General features: G+C 41.2%; 1 protein-coding gene across 1 annotated transcript in view; it reads left to right on the top strand.

Moving 5' to 3' along the window:
• Positions 1-18,167, top strand: part of DNAAF9 (dynein axonemal assembly factor 9) — an 84,621-nt gene that overhangs the window by 56,023 nt on the left and 10,431 nt on the right. The window contains exons 26-31 of the mRNA XM_074821779.1: positions 3,601-3,689; positions 4,999-5,157; positions 10,227-10,352; positions 12,346-12,383; positions 17,280-17,415; positions 17,777-17,863. Of these exons, the coding sequence (XP_074677880.1) occupies positions 3,601-3,689; positions 4,999-5,157; positions 10,227-10,352; positions 12,346-12,383; positions 17,280-17,415; positions 17,777-17,863 (635 nt within the window). The remainder of the gene's footprint in view (positions 1-3,600; positions 3,690-4,998; positions 5,158-10,226; positions 10,353-12,345; positions 12,384-17,279; positions 17,416-17,776; positions 17,864-18,167) is intronic.

Consider the following 18,167-nt stretch of genomic DNA (forward strand, 5'->3'; position numbering starts at 1 on the left):
CTTGTCCAGACATGTTATAGGACCTGTCAGTTTGTTGTAAGGTTTGTCAGTGTATGTGGTTTGAGGTTTACCGCTTGTTGCAGAAGTTGCAAGGCTTACTGACAAAGTTTCATGCCATTATCTGTTGTGACTAAATAAAAATTGAATTTTGTGAATTGAAGAATCCTTGGTGTGGTGAATCCTGACCTGGGAATTGGTGAATCTGAGTCGCGGTCCCGAGAATTTGGGATGTGACGTTTTAATTGGCATAGTTGGCAGGATTCCCTGAGTCAAGGAGGATTCAGTTGGAATACGCATTCTCTATCTGATAAACACGGATGAGGAGAATCAGGAAGTGACCCCTCAGCTATAAGCCAGGAGAGGGTTGAGCAGTGGCAAGCCCTGACTGCCTGGGAAATGTCAGTGCTTGATTGCTCCCTGATTTCTGAAAAATTAAAAGTGTGCCTTACCCTACCAGGGGTGATACGGACTCACAATAGTTGGCATGATCCTAAATCAGTGACAGAAAGGACAGTATTAGCAAAAGAGCAAAAACGGAGGCCAGGAAAAGGAAAGGCACTGACATGTGGGGTATTGGGAGCCGCTCTGATGGCAGCCCAGCAGTATAGGGGTGTACGCGAACCTGCTGAGGGAAAAAACGTAAAACCTCTCCAAGATTTAGTGAAGAAACTGTAAAATCACTGGTGGAAGAAAGGACTAAAAGGGAGAGGGCAGAGACCCTGTTAGATATGCAGTGCGAGGTGAATCGCCAACCTCATACCGATCTGCTTGACTCAAAAGATCAGGAAAAAGTGCTGAGGGAGACACTTGAGCGGAGCAGAGCGGGAGACTCCAATTCCGAAAGTGAAACTGGATTTTCCTCCCTAGCAAAGAGGGCGGAATGGGAATCCCAAAATCCCAAACCACTTTATGCTTTAGAGGATCTGGAAAATAACGCGGTATTGTGCCCTTTGATAAAACCTGAAATAATAGGCGCTGGGGAGGGAAATGCAGAGGCTGTGACAAAACAGATACTTTGCTCAGCCTTGGACTTGTCTAAGTTTCAGGAAGTTTAGCTGCTTTGTGAAGGAGACTGAGACTGGGTACATGTGGAGGGTGTCGTTAACAGGGGACAGCGGGTGGATCTGTTTAAGGAGGGTCACAGAAAACAACCAAGGGGATTTAATGATCGCTTTCCCCCTCGGCCCCCTTAAAACACCCATCACATTTTTAGTAGACACCGGGGCTCAAATGTTATCACTTCGCAGTGGTATAGTTACTGATAGGAAGCAGAGTTGGGTTACAGATGGTTTTGGAGGCTCTAAACCACAGCCAACTGCTTGGTGAAATGTTGGTTACCTGGGAATGAAACTGCAGCCGGGGCATCTTGCAACTCCCCGGTGTGGCTGGTCCAAAAATGGCGATTAACAGTTGATTTATCGGTGCCTGAATGTCCATCCAGGTCCTTCAGCAGTGGCAGTGCCTGGTGTGGCCGGGCTGGGTGTAGCCCTGCGGGAGGGTGCCCACCAGGTCTGGGACGTGGGGGATGTTTTCTTCATGGTCCCTTTGCAGGAAGCAAACAGAGATCGCTTTGCTCTCCCATGGGAAGGCATCCAATTTACATTCACACGTCTTCTCCAGGGATATTGGCACTCCTTGACAGTTGCTCACTATGCATTGGCTCAAGAGCTCCCCAAAACCATGCCCAGAGAAGGGGTTATGATATCTGGAACCCCCCTCTCCTGTGGGAGTCACTAAGGAAGAAGCAGTAAGGAAGCGGAATATGCAGTTAGATCATTATTGCTGCACCACACAGATACAGGAGGGAACACCCAACGTGCTCCAAAGACAAGATCCACCCTCTGATCACCCTGACACAGCACCTTCTCCCTCATGCATAAAACCTGCTCCTCCGTTCTAGCCCAGTCTTAAAAACGTGTGGTTCACTGCTGCATCTTCTAGGAGAGAGGGGAAAGTGTGGAAGTATCAAAGCCCTGCACGTTGATTCAGGGGGCAGAATGGTGACAGAAGGGGAAGAAAGTACTCAGGTGGGGGAGTTGGTCCCTGTATGGAATGTATTTATAAAGGAAACAGAGAAATGGGAGCACTACTTAGAGTGGTTGCCCAAAAAGCGAGGTCACTCAGGGAGCAAAGATTTATTTAAAGAGGCAGTGAGCAGGATGGTCCGTAACCAGGGAACTGTGCAGCACCAGTGTTTCAGCATGTGGCTTATGTCGCACTCGATTAGGAGAGCATAACCCTCTCAAGGATCAATCCCTGCACTTAAGGACTTTCTTATGGGCTGAGGGAATCAAAAAAGGGATTCCCTGGGATTTAATAGTCTGTATGCCTACTGTGGCCTTGGAAAGCTCATTTGAGTGTGGAAAGCCACTGACGCACAGGAGAAGGATCACTGAATTCCTACCCAGTGAATTGTCCCATCCTATTAATCATTGTTTGTCTTTATTGCAATATTTTGCAGGTTTTCAGCAGCTCACCATGGGATTTATGTTTTGGCTGTTGAATGGGTCATTATGTGTATTGTTTGTCTGATTTTATTAGGCCTGTTTTGTTCTTTACTAGGGAGAATACAGGGAAGGGGTTAAGGCGATGGTTTAGCTACCTGCCCACACCCAAATTGATTCAATTACATAACAGGAGCCACTTTACTGCTGGGGTGGTCCAGGAGTGAGCACACGGTGAAGGAATGGGTTTCCCACACCCCATACTACCATCAAGGAAATGGAGTAGCAGAGCGAACTAAGGGAGTTCTGAAGCAAACCCTGACACCCCATGAACCAGGATGGCTGCAACGAGTGCCAGGCGTGGTGGCAAAAGTAAATAGCTGCTGGGGGGTAAACAGAACCCCTAGGCTGACTGCATTTTGCCCAAAGCCCCCCTCCCTACTTCCAGGAAGATCCAAAACACCTGCTCCTCTATCCTGGGCAATCTGTTTTGGTAGATTTACCTCTTGTAGGGGAAGTAGCTGTGACATCAAAAACCCCTTTGAATTTGTATGCATGGGTGACAACTGATGCAGATGGAAAAGACCATCAAATCCCCACGTGATGGATAATACCCTCATTTTAACTTTCATATGCTCTATACTTGTGCTTTATGACACCAGGGTGACATAATTTCTTAACCTAGAGCGCTCTTTGTGTTTGACAAGACTGTTTGATGTACACCATCCCTTTTTGAACCATTTTGCTCAAATACTGTTCTATGTTGTCGAATGTACCCTGGTCATCATAGGAAACGTAACCTATTTGGTGTTTCTTGTGGTGTTTTGTCTGACTTTTGCATTAATACTTACACTGCAGACTAGATTTTAATGTAAAAGTTTTGATAATACTGTTTGCTGTATTTATTAATTATCCTTTCACAGTATTTAAGGTATGAAAACCAAGAGAACATGTCTTTCTAAAACTACTCATATCTGTAACTGCATAAACACAGTTACAGTTCTACACTATCTTGCTGTTTCTGTGGTTAGTGTCACTTAATTTTGCATTTAGACTTAAGATTTTATCAAGATAGAAGCCTTATGTGTGTGCAATTGTTGTAGCTCATTTCTAGTCTTCAGGTTGTCCCACTTCTTACCTGTTCCCTGTGTTTTAGGTGGTTATCACCATTATAACGGGTCTCCCAGGATGTCGCTGCAGCGATCTGTGCTCTTTTCTTGTCACTTTTAACAAGGAGTGTGGAAGGTTCGTACAGTTCTGGTTTTACAGTCCAAAGCAGTGGTCGTACTAATCACCAAAGATCTACTCGGCGTGAAGGACATGAGTCTGTCAATGTTTCACTTCATTTATTTATGTATTTTTATATCCCAGTTTCTAATTTGTAAACAAATGTGTTATAAGAATAAATTCAATAAATATTATGAGGCCCCGTAACTAGTTCTACATAGCACACCATAGGGTTAGGGTACATTACTTCAGTTCTGTTACTCCAGGTATCTCATTCAACTGTGTTTATGCCAGGTAGGTTTGCCCTTAGATTTTAGACATTTAGACAAGAACAATAGTGCAGAAGATTTCATTGTTGATATTCCATATTAAGAATACCACAGGTATCACTGTAGATCTGTCACGTGTGTCTGGAACAACACTGATGCTACAGTTAAGAATAATCTTAGAAGGGCCAAATGAGTCCTGCCTTAAGCAAGTATGGATGTCATCGCAACTTGAAGGAAATGGGTGAAGAGCTTCCGTTTGTTGACTTGTGGTAGCGAGTCTAAACTGCATTTTTATTGGAGAAAAGACTATACTAATAGTCCTTGTGACAGCATTGTTTTTAATCTGACCTGGTTTCTATTCTACAATAGCAGGAGATATATTCATGACATCTATTATATGGCAGTAAGATAAATCTACTGTAGGAATTTGCCATTCTCTGTCATGATATAGCTTCTGGAATATCAAAAAAAGAAATCCTTTTAAATCTTACAGCCAAACATCTTAGCATTTAATCTTAGCAATGTTCTGGACTGGTTTCTTGTATTACTTTTAACTCAGTGTCTTGATATTAGCGAGTTGATTCAGAACAGTTTTGTGGTTCTGTTTTGAAGGCAAACATATAAGGTGACTTTTGAATGTTCTATAATAATACATTTCATCATGTTTTCCTGCAAATGTCACTGTTACTCTTTATTTTTGCAGTGAAGTATTTTCATGCCCAGAGTCTTTTGAATTGGATTCATAAAATTTTTGTTTACTGCATCACTAGCAAAGATCAGAATTACTCATATGATGTGCTGCTTTGAAGAAGCTGTTGAACATTGTTTTATTAAAAAACATCAACAAACCCCCACAAAACCTTTTGGCAGTAATGTAAAGAATGTGCTTATGCTGGAAATGATAGAAGGCCAAGTAAATTGCTCTTTCCCATGTGGTATGAGAGATGTGGAATCTTAGGGCTTGTCAAATTTATATTTGGTCTGCTGGTTCAAAATAAAAAGAAAACAAATATTATGTCATAGAACATTAACTTCTTTCCTTGTTTTCTGTTGTTTAGGTGGATAGTTTATCGGCAAACTCTGGATAGTCCTGAGTGTTTCAGTGCAACCCACTTCCAGCGTTACCTCTCCAGTGTCCTGGAGGCTCAGCAAAACCACACTGTCCGTCAGTCCACTTATGCTAAAAAGAACAAGCGTCTCTTAGTGGTCTTGCAAGGGTAAATGTTTGAAACTGTTTGAACTGTTGCACGGAATAAGGGGTTTTCTGTTCCCTTCCCATTTCTAAGGCATTTTAAAATTTTCCCATCCCTCTGAAGGAGTCAAATTTCTGTGCTAAATTCTGTTTTAGGTATTTTGTTTTACGTTCTGTGAGTTGTTTTACATATGCACTAAACTCAGCTTTTCTACAATCTGTTAATTTTATTGCTTGTTAACTCCATTGGAAAAAAGGTGTCCGTAGTTTTCCTTCAATCATTTGGAAGGAATGACTACATTCGGTGGCTCTTCCCTTATTAGGAGATTGACTGTGATTTGTGGCTTCTCAAAAGAAGTTTTCCTGCCCTTTCCAGCTGTGTCTTAGACTGTTGTTAAATGGCACTTTATTTATTGGTGTGGCACTGTGTGGTTTGGTTTTGGTTTTTGTTCTGCCCTCCCCAGAGGTCCTAGATAGAGGTATTTGCCCTTCAAAGCTGGTGAGACTTCATGCTGGTTATCTGTCTTTAAAGCCTGCTGGAGTGCTGGCTGGCTGTCTTTAAAGCCATAGATTTAGGTGAGGGTGATAGAGCAGAGAGATCTTGAGATTTTGTTGCAAGTTGCACTCCAGAGCTTCAGGTAAATATTACTGAATATTACCTGCTATAGCATTATCTTAATATTTAGAGGGAGTGTTACATGTTGTAGTCCCTGTTAATACACAAGTGAATTATTGCTTCTTTTTCCCAACAGACCTGTATTTTACTGATAACAAAACAAAAAAAATATGGAGTAAATGCACAAACTTACAGAATGCTGAAAAGCACGTTAGCTGATTACTTGCCCTACCTTTCCTATATAATTTTCTTTGAAAGTCTGCTAAAATGCTGAAATGGTTTTGATGAAAAATGGGGGTAGAGCACCTCCCTATTTCTTTCAGAGGAAGATCTCTTGTCTTTAAGGCATTAGATGAGCACATTTTGGTAAATTTTAATTTGAGTTGCTGCAGAATACAACTTAAATTTAGGAAGTGTGATATGGTGTGACATAAAGACTATAATTATACCTCTCAAGGGCTTATAGTACCTAGAACTTTTGAAAGACCAGTGAGTGCTAGAGAATCTTTAATAAATAAATTCATAGTTTCCAGAATTAAATGGTCCATTCAGTTTGCAGGATTTTTTTCCTCTAAGTAGAAACTTAAAAGTGTAAGCTACTGTGACTTTTACTGAAGTTTTTAAACAGAGAACAGGTGTGCCACAGGAAGCATAAGAACCACTCTTTGCTTTTCTGCAACTATTTAGCATCTTGGTGTGCACAGATGCTTGCTTTTCCTTTGCACTTCTAGTAGTCCTTGCTTTGATTCTTTGGCAGTATTAGCTACAAAAAATGTGACACAAACTTTCAAAGTTCCAGCTGATAAAAAGATAAGAGAGGCAATATTGTACGTGAGTTGCGATCCAAATAAATATTTGTGCAGTTTTTGCACATCGCTTCTTATATGGTATGTTCTGAGCCTCTGTAGTTCAGAACGAGCGGCTCCATAAAGAGCTCACAGGCTCTTGTCCTGCTGGGGGACTTCAGCCACCTCGACATCTGCTACAAAAGTAGCACAGTGAGCTGTAGGCGATCCAGGAGACTCCTGGAATGCTTTGAGAATGATTTCTGAAGCCAAGTAATAGACAGGCCTACTAGAGGGGATGTGATACTGGACTTGATGGTCACCAACACAAGTGAGCTAATTGGTGGTGTCAAGATTGGAGGCAGCCTGGGCTGCAGTGGTCACGCACTGGTGGAGTTCGCAGTCCTGAGGGATATCGGGCAGGCAAAGAGTAAAGTCAGGACCCTGAATTTTAGGAAAGCAAACTTCCAGCTGTTCAAGGAATTAGCAGGACCCCTGGGAAACTACCCTCAGGGACAAGGGAACAGACCAGAGCTGACAGAACTTTAAAGACGCTTTCAATAAAGTGTAAGAGCTCTCGATCCCCAGGTGTAAGGAATCAGGAAAGGAAGGCAGGAGACTGGCTTGACTGAGACAAGACCTGCTGGTCAAACCGGAGGGCAAGAAGGAGATGCACAGGCAGTGGAAGCAGGGACAGGTATTCTGGGAAGACTAGGGACTCTGCCTGGTTGTGTAGGGATGGAGTCAGGAAGGCCAAGGCACAGCAGGAGCTGAACTTGGTAAGAGATGCAAAGAACAATAAGAAGGGCTCTACAAGTATGTCAGCCAGAAAAGGAAGGTCAAAGACAGTGAACCCCTGTCAATGAGCAAGATTGGCAAACTGGTAACAACAAATGAGGAGAAGGCTGAGGTACTCGGCAACTTTTTTGCCTCAGTCTTCACTGGCTACCTCTCTTCCCACACTTCTCAAGTGGATGGACCGCAATGGAGGGACTGGGGGAGCAAAGTCCCTCCCACTGTAAGAGAAGATCATGTTCATGACCACTTGAGGAACCTGAATATACATAAGTCTATGGGACTTGATGAGATGCTTCCCAGAGTCCTGAGGGAATTGGCTGATGTAGTTGCCAAGCCACTCTCCAGGATATTTGAAAAGTCATAGCAGTCAGGCGAGGTCACCAGTGACTGGAAAAAGGGAAACATTGCACCCGTTTTTATAAAGGGTAGAAAGAAGGACCCTGGGAACTACCGACCTGTCAGCCTCACCTCCGTGCCTGGGAGGATCATGGAAAGGATCCTCCTAGAAGCTGTGCTAAGGCACATGGAGGACAGGGAGGTGATTCAAGACAGCCAGCATGGCTTCACCGAGGGCAAGTCCTGCCTGACCAACATCGTGGCCTTCTAACATGGAGTGACTACATCAGTGGACAAGGGCAGAGCTACGGATGTTGGATATCGAGACTTCTGTAAGGCCTCTGACACAGTCCCCCACAACATTCTTCTCTCTAAATTGGAGAGATATGGATTTGATGGTTGGACTGTTGGGTGGATGAGGAATTGGTTGGATGGTCACATCCAGAGGGTAGTGGTCCATAGCTCAATGTCCAGATAGAGATTGGTGACAAGTGGTGTCCCTCAGGGGCTCGTACTGGGACTGGTACTGTTCAATATCTTCATCAATGGCATGGACAGTGGGATCAAGTGCACTCTCAGCAAGTTTGCTGACGACACCAAGCTGTGTGGTGGAGGGAAGGGATCCATCCAGAGGGACCTGGACAGGCTGGAGAGGTGGGACGTGTAAACCTCATGGAGTTCAACAAGGCCAAGTGCAAGGTCCTGCACATGGGTCGGGGCAGTACAGGCTGGGGAATGAAGGAGTTGAGAGCAGCCTGACAGAGAAGGACTTGGGGGCACTGATGGATGAAACACAGGACAGCAATGTGTGCTGGCAGCCCAGAAAGCCAACCGTGTGCTGGGCTGCGCCCAGAGCAGTGCGGGCAGCAGGGTGGGGGGGGGGGGGGATTTTCCCCCTCTGCTCCACTCTCGTCAGACCCCCCTGCAGTGCTGGGTCCAGCTTTGGGGGGCACCAACATCAGAAGGACACGGACCTGCTCGAGCGGGGCCAGAGGAGGCAATGAAGATGCTTGGGGGGCTGGAGCACCCCCCTGTGAGGACAGGCTGAGAGAGTTGGGGGTGTTCAGCTTGGAGAAGGCTCCAGGGAGACCTTAGAGCGGCCTCCCAGGACTGGAAGGGGCTACAGGAAAGGGGGGAGGGACTCTTGATCAGGGGGGTAGGGATAGGATGAGGGGTAACGGTTTTAAACTGACAGAGGGGAGATTTAGATGAGATCTAAGGCAGAAATTGTTCCCTGTGAGGGTGGTGAGGCCCTGGCCCAGGTTGCCCAGAGAAGCTGTGGCTGCCCCCTCCCTGGAAGGGTTCAAGGCCAGGTTGGACGGGGCTTTGGGCAACCTGGGCTAGTGGAAGGTGTCCCTGCCTGTGGCAGGGGTGTGGGACTGAATGATCTTTAAGGTCCTTTCCAACCCAAACTATTCTATGATTCTGTGATTATGACCTCTGAAACTACTAGCTGAAAGCAGGCTGTCAGAAATATGCTCTTCACTTGATACAGCAGGTGATATTGAAGCAAGACTGATTAACATGTTTCAGATAAATACCAGTTTTCTTGTGGAATAAATGTGAAGACTCTGAGCCGTCTCTGTTTGACATTTCCATCTCAAGTGTAGCATTTGAGAACAAGTATCAGCTGCAGTATGTTTGCCCACTCTGTTTCTGAGTCATTAGCGGTTACATAAACTAGCCTGAGGGAAGTGCTACCCTAACCTGGCTGGAATGGTTTTGATTCCCAGGCTACCAAGTGTTCATCTTTTTCACTAAGAGCATAAATATGGAGCTTAGGATTTTCTTAATTATGGTCATTCTGATAGTGCTAAAAAGCATATTTTTTTCCATGTTAAAGTCAGATACTGACTGAGTGGTATAAAGTCCAGTGATGTGCAAAATAACCGATATTCTGGTAGCAGCACTGGCTTCAGGAACAGCTAATTACAGGTTTTCCGTTCTGCCTAGGTAGTTGAGTGTTGGTGTAGACAGCTGTAAAGTAGCTGGAGTTCTCTAAATAGTCCATCAACTTGATAACTGACAGTACAGTTTTGAGAGAAGATTGTAACTGACTGAGAAATAAATGCTTCAAGTAAAAACTCAAGTTCACCTAAACTTTATCATACAGAAATATAATGCATCAGTGGCTGGAGTACTGATAAAAAACAGATGAATTAACTATAGAAACACGCTTAAATTGGAGTGCTGATAAGTGAGAGGTGTTGCTTTTTAATTTTTTTTTTTTTACTTGAATCATATTTGGTGTTTAATATGCTTGGCAGTAGGCATAACATATTTGTATTACATTGTCCTTTTTGTGCTTACTGAAAGCCAGACTTGTTGTTCAGTGCAAAATTTATACTACTTTTCTCTGTAGTTGTCAATAATTTATTTCTAATGTTACTTGGAGTCGGCTTAATTTGTCTGGATTTGCCAACTTTTGAACTGCTTTATAACTCTTTTGGTAGGCTTTTTTAGAAATCTAACCTTCTTGCAAATAATTGATTTCTTACTAGATGTTGAGATGTGTCATTCTGTTTCTCTGAAACCATATTCCATTTTGTTTTCTTACAGATATACTGATGTCATTGATGTCGTGCAGGCTCTGCAAACTCATCCTGACCCAGATGTGAAGTCGTCTTTCATCATTGGAGCAGTTAATACTTGTGTAGAGCCTCTGAGTTGCTATATGGAACATAGGTATACTTTAAGATTTTTTTTACTAGTTTGAAAATAGGTATGTAAGTTTATGAGAGAACTTTTATAATAATTAGATATATATCATGGTTAATTGTCATTGAACTATCTTAAATTTCATATAGAACTGCTAGGTAATCCATCTTGGATGAACTTTGAAGTGCTGTTTGGTTTATAATGATGACACTTGGTTTCCACTACATATATAATTATATATAATATTAATAAAAGTTTAGCTTGTGGAAGAATAAACAAAGAATGTCATTAGCATACCGCTTAAATACATACACTCTGACTAAGGACTTCATAAAACCTGGGCAGTGAACTGTCCTGTCGCACATGCTTTTTAAGTCATTCTTTTTCTCACAATCTTTTGGTGAGTCTTAAAATTGCGACGTGCATCTCAGTTTGGGTTATGATTGTATCATTGCTTTTGAATATTAAATGAAGACTTATAGATTTAAAATACGGAACTTACGGGAAGCAGTCCCAAATTTTGTTGAAGGGAATGACAAAGCACGGAAGCAAAAGCATCGCAAGTATTAAAATCTGATACCCTGGGTTACTGCAGAGGGAGGGTGGGGAGGAAACGGTAGCAAAGCCAAGTCGCTGACATTTTAAAATAGTGTGGTATGGTTGCTGTTTCATAGTTTATGTATGTGCTCTGCACTTCAAACATGGAACTAATTTCATAGACCAGTCTGTAAAATTGTAAAACTTAGATTTTGCAATTATGCCTTGCAGCGGATTTGTTAAAAGTAAGTGAAAGCAGTTACAATTGTCAGAGTTCTTAGCATTGCTGCTATTTGTGATAAAACTCTGTACATCAGTTTAGAGGTGAACTGCCCAATCGTTTTATAAAAAAGTGCATTCCTTAAACTTCCTAGCTGTTTTTAAGATACTAAACAATATACTGCTTGTGCTTTGCACTAGTCAATACCTAGACATTACCTTACTGCTGCTTTTTGTCTCCGTGACAAAGAGTGTAAATAAATAATAAAGGCTACATAAAATATTGGTGAATTGATGCTGGAGTGCTGTTTCAACTTGTTCTTTCCATAATTATAGGAAAGACAAGTTCCATTCTTAGGTTTTTTTTAAACTTACTAACGTGTTACTGCTCATGGTACTGAGTTGTATTTATAGCAGCAGTAGCCTGCAATCCTTTGACTAACATTGTTTGTCTCCTGAAGTGCAGTAGCAATTGAAGGAAGAGGCATAGCCTATGCTGTGGACTATTTGTGTCTCACTTTGAAGTTTCTTCTGATAAGAACTTACCGAGTAGCCGTGTACTGCCCATGACGAATCTTTCAGTTGGGAAGCTTTGACAATTTCGCTGTGCAAATCGACCAGAGTGATTTTAGTATCTGACTTGAAACTTTTGCAGTCAAGAAAATCAAAACCTTTTCCTGTCTCAGAGCTCATTACTGTAGAGATCTAGCTCTTTCGTGAGCCTAGGATGAATCTCTTCCCTGTGTTGAATAAGCCAGGGCAGGGGAGAGGTACTTGAAGGGAAACAGATAATGTACTGCCTTTTCTCTGGAGCTTTTTGAATAGTCCCTTGTCTGACACAGTAGCAGAAATTGGTATGATATGTACAGAAAGCATTATGTATATAAGTCTTTCCATGAAGAGTTCCCCCACCGTGTTTGGAAGGTGAAATTCTTCAGGGCAAGCTTAAAATTCCTATTGTTTAAATAGGAATTAAAGTAATATTGAAGCCTTTCTGATCTCCTAGAATACAGAATAGATTGTGTGGTGAGAATTGGCTCTCAAATCCATTAAAGAATTAAAACCATCTACAAAACTAATTCTTGGGGAAGAACTCCTGAAAGACATAATCTACAGGGATGTTCCAGTTAGATGGCTCGAAGAAAGGAAACATGAAAATGGGTTGGATAGGAAGACTCTAGCTGTCGGTGTCCAAATGAATATAAATGCTTTACTTAGATAATAACATCCATTCTTGACATACAAACTTTTTTTTTTTTTTTAGGCTTCTTTTTCCCAAGTTCTTGGACCAGTGTTCACAAGGTATGTGTCACTTTTTTTGACTTTGACCTCTACAGAACAAGTAGTAGTCAAAGGATCATGATAAACTCTTGGAGCTAAGAACCATCTGTGCGGAACAGACATTACATTATTAAGCACCATAGGCACCTGGAAAAAATGTATGGACATAGATCATGATGCATTCTGGTCCTCAGCTGGAGGAAGGGTTTCCTAAGACATGAGTTAAACTGCTTACCTTGAACTGCTGTAACTTGTGCTGTTTTGTTAATCTAGGAGCAAAATGGATTGGATTTGAGTTCCATCCTCTTTTGGGGAGGCACGAGGAAATGAAGCTCTCCTTTCTGCTATTCAGAAAAGGCAAAAATGAGCTGGTTACCTCTTTCCCCAGATCCCCCTCTTAAAGCAGCATGGAGGATCCTTGCAGGGTTCATTTGACATTGCAGCAGACAAAAAAGTTCACTTGCAAAAGAATTTTTTCTTGCCTCTATATTCAGTTTTATATCCTGACTCTGAAATACGTTGTCTTCCTTGTCAGGCTTGGAACGTAAAGCAGCTAAGTAATAGCATAAATGGGATACCATCCTTCCTGACCCACCATCAGATAAGTTCTTTAAGTTTCAAGAGCAGAAGCAAATGGGGCTATAGCACCTTTACAGTTGTTTTTAACAGCTGTAAAGCAGATTTACAACATTAAGACTGGTACATGTGATGTGTATGTATATATGAGAACACATCTCTCCAGTCAGGTAATCTTTGTTGTAGGCAGACTATAAGCTCAGCCTGAAATTGAGTAGACTAATGGTAGTTAGATTTTTTTTTTCTTTATTTTTTTTTTACGTCACTGTCAGACTGCAATTACTGCAGCATGACTTTCTGATCTTATGCTCATGTCTTCCCAAGTGAACTGCAGGATGGTAGTTTTTTTTTATTTAAATGCAGTTGTTAGAGTAGGATGCTGCACTCTTCTTTGGGCTGTTTAGACTCTGTAGAGCCCTGTTTTGCTGCTGGAATTATGTCACCTCTTATTCATGTGTGAAGGGAGCCCAAAAGAATGAAATCCAAAAGAACTCAAAAGAATGAACAAGCTAGAAAGTATGTAGGTGCTATTATAGAAATCAGTACTTTTTTCTTATTTGGAGAAAAATGTTGATGCTACAAATTGGGGAACTGACTAACAGATAACTATCATGGTTATAGTCATGGGTGAAATTGAGGAGAGCAGGAGAGTTAAGAATATAACGAAGTATCAATAACTACTAAGAGTGTGAGCATGCCTTTTTGTTCTATGACAGAATAAAAAAAGAATAAATACTTAAAGCTATATTTTATTTTTTTTAAGTGCAATTGTACAGACCTCATTGGGTGAGAATTTGTCATTTTTCAGGGAAGAACTAAAAAAAATGCTTAGGACAAGCATAGCTAATTTTCTTATGGTCCAAACACTGAAAGAAGGAAAAATACCAGAGGTTAGAAGAATGTTCTTCTGGCAGCAAATTATTTCTGCATGTTGCAAGGTTTTGTCATCTAGTTTTCAGATACAAAATGTGACATTAGATAGCCTAGAGGTCTATTCGTGTAAAACAAATTGTTTCACATGAATAGGAGCAATTTTTGTGTAAAAAGTTTTAAGAGGAAAAGTATGCTTTGAACTGAGATGTGGTACACTCTTAAACTTTCCAGACAAATGCAGAATTGTATCACATGTATAGTGGAGAATTTACTTCTGCATAATTGAGAAATCATTTCTGGTGCAACAATAGCAATATTTAATGAGACATCCACTTTGAGAGATATTCATCCTACTTTTTTTTTGTGTGTGTGTGTCATGTGCCCCAGTATTATTGTTTGTGTCACTGTACTGTCAGTGGGCCAAGACAGTGTCATACTGGGCGTTGTGCAAATCTGAAAACAGAAACTTGCCATGAGGGTGTAAGAAAAGACAAGTGTGGGTGTAAGCAAGTAGGAATTAATTAGACCTTTGGATACTTACCTTGTCCACATAACTATCTTGCAATTTTGGGAGTGAGTGGGGTTAGCCTTTTGCTGCCGCTTTCCAGGTCTCTTCTGTTGTTGCTTTCTCTGTAATGAAGGGGTACCTATGCATGTGAGCAGCAGGACATCATTTTATGTGAGTTGACACTTTCTGTTTGTAAGACCACAAGTCTAACAAATGGGTGAGGATCAGGGAGAACTGAGAAAGCCTTGAGCAGAGGGATCAACATTAGCAGTTTTGCTTTGTCTCTCCCTTACATACTTGTTTAAACTTTTCAAAAAAGATTCGCCACCATCTGTGTGCCGTAACTTCCTTTTGTCTCACTCCTTCCCAATATGCCTCTTCTTATTTTCTTTTTTTCTTCTTCCCCCCTTTCTTGCACAGAAGCTGTAAGATGACACTTCACTAGTCTAAGGGCACGCTGGCATCTCTTGTGTTGTGTGTGAAGTTGTTTTACAGATTAAGACATCACCATTGTTAAATATGCCCATTGCACATTTGGGAGCAAAGAGGATCTGTTATTTTTGTAAAGCATACGTATTTTTAATCCATCCCTCCTGTTTCTTTACTGCTTCTATTGAACGTGCTGTTCCCCAGGCTGCAAAGATTATTTTTTTTTTCTTTAGATGAGTGTATAAATAAGGAATTAAACAAAACTGGGTGGTCTTCAAAATGCAGTAGCAACAGAGGTGGCAATGACAATTTAAATAGAAAAGGTCAAAATTATTTGTTGCTAGAGCTGTGTAGGCATCTCCCAGTTCTCAGAAAGCTATTTTTCTTCTGGATTACACCACTTGTCAGTCAGTTCAGTGTCACAGACTGTTGCCCACTAACCCAGGACTGATTTCTGTGGGATACTGGCACCTACAAGCCTTACGCATCGGTGTGTGCAGAGCCAAAGCTTGCAGGTTCCCCAGGCTCTGAGCAGTCTCCTGTTACTTCCAAGGTGGTGAAGGAGTTTACAACTGAGAATGACAGCTAGTGCCCAAAAGCTGTTCCCCTTCGACAAGCGCAAATGAAATGGGGAGTGATGGAGAAAGAGTGTGGGTGAGGAGCGTGAGACAAGATACACAGGCTTCTGATTTGCTGGATATTTTATTCCTTCTGTCTTTTTCTTAACTTTCAACTTTGCCAGTTTAGTCCTTGACAACTCCCTATTCTCTCCAAGGCATAGTGCTTCTAACTGCAATATATGCTTCATAGCATTTATGTTCTACAGCCTTTTTATTGTTCTGTGCCAACTTCACAGAAAGTATAACTATGCTTTTAATTAAACTTGACTTTTGAATTAATATCAAGTTTGGGGATATTAAGGAAAAAAACCCACTGTGCATAGCACACTCACAATGTGGTGGTTGTTGATTAGCTTATTCATACTTTTCATCTTAATTGCATGATCTACATAATAATTTCAAGCATGCGTGTGACTTAAATTTCTAAGCATGCTTGCCGTTCTCCCACCACCCCCCATCTCTTTCAAGAGTAACTGTGTATTGGGGAAGACTTAGATGTTTCTGAAATTAGAGTGGAAACTTCTGTGGGAGATTAAAAAAAGAGAAATACTAATGATGGAAATTTGCTTGGCTTATTATTGAAATTCTTGCTTGAAAGGGTCAGTGATGCAAGTAACAGTGACTGGGAGCATATGGTATAATGTAAGTACCCCAGAAACATTTGGTATAGAAATTAATGTGTAAAGAAGCCTCTCTGCAAGGGATAGTGGACTTCAATGACTTCTGTAAAGATCAGGAATAACTGTAGGCAGCGGATCATGGTGTGAGCTTCATTACATATTCTGCTTTAAATAGTGATGAGTTGGGGACAGGGGACATGCGTCCTGGTTCAGTTCTTCACGGATATTCGAGAATTTACTGTTCTGTCTTACACTCTACTTGTAGTTACAGGAAAGTGTCTGAAATGAGCTGCCCACACTGAGCAAAGAAATAACATTCCTTACACGTTCTGGACAATACTGACATCCTAGGGAGTCCCAATGAGTTGGCACTGCAATCTCCTTGAGGAACTGGGCTGAAATTTGTTCTGATGTAACACCTTCTTGATATAATTGGAATATTCTTGATATAATTGCGATATGTCATCTCTCATTTTTTCCTTAATGAGAATCCCTTCCAGCGCCCAGGGCTTGACGGCTGTGATTGCTGGTGTGTTATTTCTGATTGCCTTCAGAGACATCCGCAGTAGCAGCGGTTGGCTCTCATTTAACATGAAACTTGTCTTATACCTGGCAAGGCAGCAGGTATAACGTGAAGACTGTGTTGCCATCTTCAAATCTGGGAAAGTTTTTGCTCACCATTTTGGCAGTAAAATCAGTGGCACTAGGTGCAAGGTGAAGGCGATACTGTGAAGTCTGAAAAAGGAATTGCTTTTCTGGTGATGCAGCTGAGCCTTTTGGGGAACAGGGGCTCGGGACAAATAGTTATCCCCTTTTTTTTTTTTTTTTTTTCCGCTGTTATCTTTTTTTGCTGCCTTGTGGGTTCAGACCTGCTGTCTGAATACCATTTTAGGGTCTTTCTTTAAAAACGGCGCCGAAAAAAACCTTCTCTTGTTTTTGAAAGTGGCAACTGTCAAAGTCCAAAATACTGGTTTTTTAGCTGTTTAGCCTCTCTTCCTACACATTGAATTTGTCAAAAGGCTTTAAATGTTACTATTTTTTATTAAACTAGTCCTCAAACTGATTCTCGTATGAATTGATTCTTTTGATTGATTCTTTTGATTAATTGAGCCTAAAGTATTTCTGTGAGATGAAAGATTCCTTGCTTTTTTTGTTGTTTTTTTTTTTTTCTCTTCAGTGTAGTAAGATGGAAGGAAAATAAGAGAAGAATGGCTGTTATGTTGCTTAATTGTTTATTAGTCACTGTTGCATACCTGACTTCTGTATACTGTCCTCTGATTTCCTTACACAGGACTAGTGAGTAACGTGGTTTTCACAAGTCATGCTACAGAGCAGAAGCATCCACTCCTTATGCAACTGCAGAGCCTTATCCGAGCGGCAAATCCTGCTGTTTCATTCATCTTGGCAGAAAATGGAGTTGTAACTAGGTAACGTTAATCACTGTCCAGTATTTGTCACTTTTGGCAGAAGGGATGCATACACTTAGAAACTTGCATGGTCGTGTTTTACTCCTGTAACTTATACAAAGGAGATGCAGATTTCTCTTAATTGTTTCTCATGCAAAAGGCATCTTCCCTTTACATTTATGGTTATATAAGTCTAGGGACTAGCACATGTATGTTTTTGTTTGCAGAGTATGACTTATGTTACTATTACTGTCACACTAAGGGAAAAATACTCTTAATTTTACTGTGACTAACACGTTCTGTTTTATGTAAGTAGCATACAGATAGTGGCCATTTTATTGAACTTATAAAATTAAAAATCTTGATCTTTATCTCTTTATAGGAATGAGGATATTGAATTAATTCTCTCGGAAAGCAGTTTTTCAAATCCTCAGATGATGAGAGCTCGGTATTTAATGTATCCTGGCTGGCAAGTATCTAGACGGAGAAATATTAAAACTATTTTTCTAATTAACTTGAAGATTAAAAAGTCTCACTAACTTAATTTAGTTTTTTTTCAAGACTACTCATTTGGAACAGGCATTGGCTTTGTAAATCATTTTAAAAAGGGAGCTGATGAGTATTCTTAGTAGATACACGTTTGCTGTCCTTTTATGGGGAAAAGGATCCTTTCTGGACACCATTTAAATCAATGGCAAGATTACTGTTGCTTTTCAGAAGAATAGAAAAGAACCCTCTGGGAATAAGATGGGAAGGATTGGGATGGGTGAGGT

The sequence above is a fragment of the Strix aluco genome, chromosome 4 (genome assembly GCF_031877795.1).
Source record: "Strix aluco isolate bStrAlu1 chromosome 4, bStrAlu1.hap1, whole genome shotgun sequence".
Lineage (NCBI taxonomy): Eukaryota > Metazoa > Chordata > Aves > Strigiformes > Strigidae > Strix > Strix aluco.